The 4584-nt window shown below is 42.8% G+C and overlaps 1 protein-coding gene across 9 annotated transcripts in view; it reads left to right on the top strand.

The window, feature by feature from the left end:
- LOC102675465 (gamma-aminobutyric acid receptor subunit beta) overlaps positions 1 to 4192 on the top strand; it is a 94722-nt gene extending 90530 nt beyond the window's left edge. For 3 of the 9 annotated variants that reach the window (XM_006618940.2, XM_031512062.1, XM_031512058.1), the window contains 4 exons: positions 1011 to 1295; positions 1657 to 1805; positions 2998 to 3139; positions 3917 to 4192. In XM_006618940.2, the coding sequence (XP_006619003.1) occupies positions 1011 to 1295; positions 1657 to 1805; positions 2998 to 3139; positions 3917 to 4062 (722 nt within the window). In that variant the 3' untranslated portion in view covers positions 4063 to 4192. Of the gene's footprint in view, positions 1 to 1010; positions 1296 to 1656; positions 1806 to 2976; positions 3140 to 3916 lie in introns of all 9 variants that reach the window. The other 6 variants (XM_031512060.1, XM_031512061.1, XM_006618938.2 and 3 more) reach the window with 2 other exon arrangements.
- Positions 4193 to 4584: the final 392 nt, after the last annotated feature.

Below are 4584 nucleotides of genomic sequence, written 5' to 3'. Positions count from 1 at the left end.
CACCAACAACCAAAAAAAATAATAATAATACATATATATATATATATAAATAAATAAATAATTCAACCCTCGCTTTTAACGGTATGGGCAAGGTGGAGAGACACGTTTTGCGCTATCCGATGTCCGCAGCTACGATGTCGAAGCAACAGTTATTATTCTGCGTATCGATCGATCGATCGATATCTCTCTCTTTCTCGCGACCTGGTCGGGGAAAATTGAGAGGAAAATTTTTTTTAGATATATCCACCGTTTCCAAGCGTCAACTCTTCTTCGAAAAATTTATATAATAATCGAGAAAAATCTTTCTAACGAATCTTCCAACGAATCCTCCTCCTCCTTCTCCTCTTCCTCCTTCGAGATCCAAGGATTCTCTCGTCAAAGCTCGAAGCTTAATAATATCCTTTCGTTCGAAGACACGAACGCCGTGATCATCCCGTTGACGAATCACGCGAACGAATCTCATCTTTACCTTTTCGTGCGCTTTCTTTGAAGCCTTCCATTCGAGCTAACGATTCGGCTCGATAATCGGAGGGAGGGATCGGAGCAAATCCCATTTTCTTCTTCCCGCGATTCTTCTTGCGAACTATGGTAGCCGCCCTCGTTCTTTGTCGGCGGAAATAAGAAGCGGGAAGAGGGCAACAACTCGATTTCCCTTCCTTCCTTCCGCCCTCTTCGCCAAAACTTCTTTCTCTCGAGGCGCACGCACGAGGATCCTCCATCAAGCATGGAGATGGGACGACGGGAGTTTGCTTAATCATCCCGCCTCGAGACGAGAGGAGAAGAGAGAGAGGAAGAAAGAGTTGAAAAGAAGGAAGGAAGCGAGAAGGGGCCGGTGGAGAAAGAGAGAGATACATGCATATACGTATGTAGATGTAGAAGAGGGAAGTATAAAAATGGAAAGAGCGAAAGAGAGAAATAAGAATAGAACGAAGGAAGAAAGAAACGGGAAGAGACATTTCATGGCGCCTCTCCGTCCCCCCTAATCCTAACTGTCGATCTTTTAATCGTAGGAAATTATTCGCGGCTGGCCTGCGAGATCCAGTTCGTACGGTCGATGGGCTACTACCTGATTCAAATCTACATACCCTCGGGCTTGATCGTCATTATATCGTGGGTGAGCTTTTGGCTGAACCGTAACGCGACCCCCGCTCGGGTCGCCCTCGGAGTGACCACCGTGCTCACCATGACCACCCTAATGTCCTCGACGAACGCGGCGTTACCGAAAATCTCCTACGTCAAGTCGATCGACGTTTACCTGGGCACGTGTTTCGTCATGGTGTTCGCCTCGTTGCTCGGTAAGTCTCCATTGCCAAAAAATTAATTATTCCTTCTCTTCTAATCTCATCATTAAACGAGAAAAATCAGAAACAAATATACAAAGTATATCTATCTATCTGAAGAGAATGAAATTTTATTTACAATTAATCTTCTATGCAGAATATGATTGATTTTTGTATCAGGAAAGGTATCATTCTGTCGAATGAAAAATTAAAACTGTTGGTATTTCTCTCTGTTCTTTTGAGGAGAGAGAAAGAAAGAGAGAGAGAGAAATCGAGGAGATTCCTCTTCATTGGAATCGGTTACGGGTTTAAGTTCTTTTCAACGTGACAATGGGAGGATCTCATTATTCGCATTTCCCCGTGTGTGTTTTCACAGAATACGCGACGGTGGGCTACATGGCAAAGAGGATTCAAATGAGGAAGAACCGGTTCCAAAAAATCGCGGAGAGTATGAAGACGGCGAGGGAAAACCCGGGCCCGCCCGGGGTGCCCGGTGATCACGGCGATCACGCGCCTAAGCAAACTGTGAGTGTAAAATCGGCCGGCCTGCCCTACCCCATTCGTCTTTCTTTCCGATTGGAATTAGAATTCTTTTCAAGAAAACTTAGATTTATCGAATTAGATTAAAGAAAAAAAATAAAGAGAAAAAGAAAAATCTAAAAGTAGAATAGCAGTAATGATTAGCAGTAGATCTCACTTAGCGCTTAGAGTTAGCCTTGCATCGTTATTTTATTGCAAATTTCGCATTTTTACGCTATCGAATATAGAGTTGTTACGCGATAAGATTTCGATCGTTCGATCTTTCATTTTCGCGGTCCAACGACGAAAAAAAAAAAAAAAAAGAAAAGAAAAAGAAAAACAGAGGTATGGAAAAACGAAATATTCCTTTTTTCTCCTTTTTTTTTCTCCTTTTGCTCTCGCTCAAAAACCGAGTGAACCGCGAAAGGTCAAAAGCTAAAAGGTTCTGTGAAATGAATTCCCATTCGGTCGTGTTGTGCCGGTCGGCGTGGTTCGCATGCCCGGACATGCGATGCACTATAAATTTTCCTTTTAATCTCGGGGATTGTGAAACGAGAACGAAAAATATTAAAGGGAGCGGGGGAGGAGGGAGGGAGAGACAGAGAAAGAAGGTTGTAGCAGAAAGGAGGCGGTGGTGACGGATGGATGGCATTGCGGTGCCATCGCGCATAAAACGTCGCCAGGATAAGACGTTTTAATTAATTCTCAACCGGATTAATTATTATTACGTTCTTTGACACGTTGTAAAGAGCCGTGCCGCGCTATAAACAAGAACGAGACGGTGCGACAAGCCGGCTCGTTTCGTCGGCCTAGGGTTTTTATGGCTTATGAGAGGGAAGATAAAAAAAATAGCAAAGGGAGAAAGAAAGAAAGAAAGAAAGAAAGGAAATGACACGTATAAGAATAAAAAGCTCTCCTCCCTTCCCTCCCTTTCCAAACGTGATTAAATCCGAGCACGAGGACGTTACGTTGAAATGAACGCGAATGAACGTGAAAAATAGGGGAGAGAATTAGCGAAGAATGTGAAAGGTGAGTCGTAGAAGGGTTGAAAGTGACGAGGAATCGTAAAATTAGAGAACGCGTTTGCCCATCCTCGATGTCGCATGCCAATCTACCAAAGTAAGGGGTTCTCCTCGAAAAAGGACGCCCCACCACGAACTGCCGTGTCTCTTGTAAGTGGTCCCGTGTTGTCCAGGAGGTGCGGTTCAAGGTCCACGACCCGAAGGCACACAGCAAAGGTGGAACGCTCGAGAACACTATAAATGGGCGGGCTGACGAGGAGGCAGCGCCGGCGCCGCAACATCTCATCCATCCCGGGAAGGATATCAACAAGCTTTACGGTACGAGTTCAACTTCCTTTAAAACTCTCGCGCAATAATTATTTCCAATTGTTATTCGATTCGAATCAACGATGTATATAAAAATCTTCAAGAGTAATAATAAATTAGCTTTGTTCAAAAGCTTTGATCTAAAATCGATACAATTATTATTTTCCGGCAAGAAGTAAGACATCGATGTATTTACATAGAAAAGTGTAAACAGAATTTTTATAATCAAATTCGGACCAATGTGCTATATAAAAATCTTCAAGAGTAATAATAAATTAGCTTTGGTCGAAAGCTTTGATCTAAAATCGATACAATTATTATTTTCCGGCAAGAAGTACGACATCGATGTATTTACATAGAAAAGTGTAAACAGAATTTTTATAATCAAATTCGGACCAATGTGCTATATAAAAATCTTCAAGAGTAATAATAAATTAGCTTTGGTCGAAAGCTTTGATCTAAAATCGATACAATTATTATTTTCCGGCAAGAAGTACGACATCGATGTATTTACATAGAAAAGTGTAAACAGAATTTTTATAATCAAATTCGGATCAATGTGATATATAAAAATCTTCAAGAGTAATCAAGTTTGTTTAAAAATCGTTTCTCGATCTAAAATCGATATTATTATTACTTTCCGGTAAGAAGTAAGACATCGATGTATTTAAATAAAAAAATGTATTGTTCACATCCGTGATAATTCCTTTCGTACGAAGAAATTTACACACTTTGATTACAACATAAAAACTGTGCTTTTTTTTTTCTCTCTCTTCTTTCTCATACCAGGTATGACGCCATCGGATATCGATAAATACTCCCGCATCGTGTTTCCGGTATGCTTCGTCTGTTTCAACCTAATGTACTGGATCATCTACCTGCACATCAGCGACGTCGTGGCGGACGATCTTGTGCTTCTCGAGGAGGCGAAATAAACGAAGATGGCGCGGCGATCGCGCGTACGAGTCGGGCGAAACGTGCGGTTAAAGACAGTTACGAAAATGTATCGAGAATTGGGACGGGACGAGAGATCGACTCCAAGGATCAATGGTCCAGCGAACGGGCCGCGAACATTGAATACAACGCTGTGATCACTTCGTTACGAGCCACGAAGTTAGATAAAACTGTACAACGATGAGACGACCGGTAACGGTTGGATCGACGCGAGTGGAACACTGTGAAAGGAAGAAGATAAGGTGGATGGATGGAAGGGTGGGAGGGTGGGGAGTGAAAGTTAGCAGTCGATCGATCCGACCGGGAACACTGTTCCGCGAACACAGTGCGAGAATGAAAAGTGTCGGATCGGAAGAAAATAGGCGAGCAAAAACCGGCCTCCACTCCGGGCTTCGAGTAGGGGTTAGAGACGGTCGCTGGTCAGACCGGTTGGACGACTAAAACGCGCTGTGACTACTACTACTACTACTCCTGTGACGATTTCTTCAATTTCGTAAATTTCG

Source organism: Apis dorsata, unplaced genomic scaffold (genome assembly GCF_000469605.1).
Source record: "Apis dorsata unplaced genomic scaffold, Apis dorsata 1.3 scaffold_382, whole genome shotgun sequence".
NCBI lineage: Eukaryota > Metazoa > Arthropoda > Insecta > Hymenoptera > Apidae > Apis > Apis dorsata.
The sequence above is the reverse complement of the archived record's forward strand: the minus strand, read 5'-3'. Positions and strand labels throughout refer to the sequence as shown.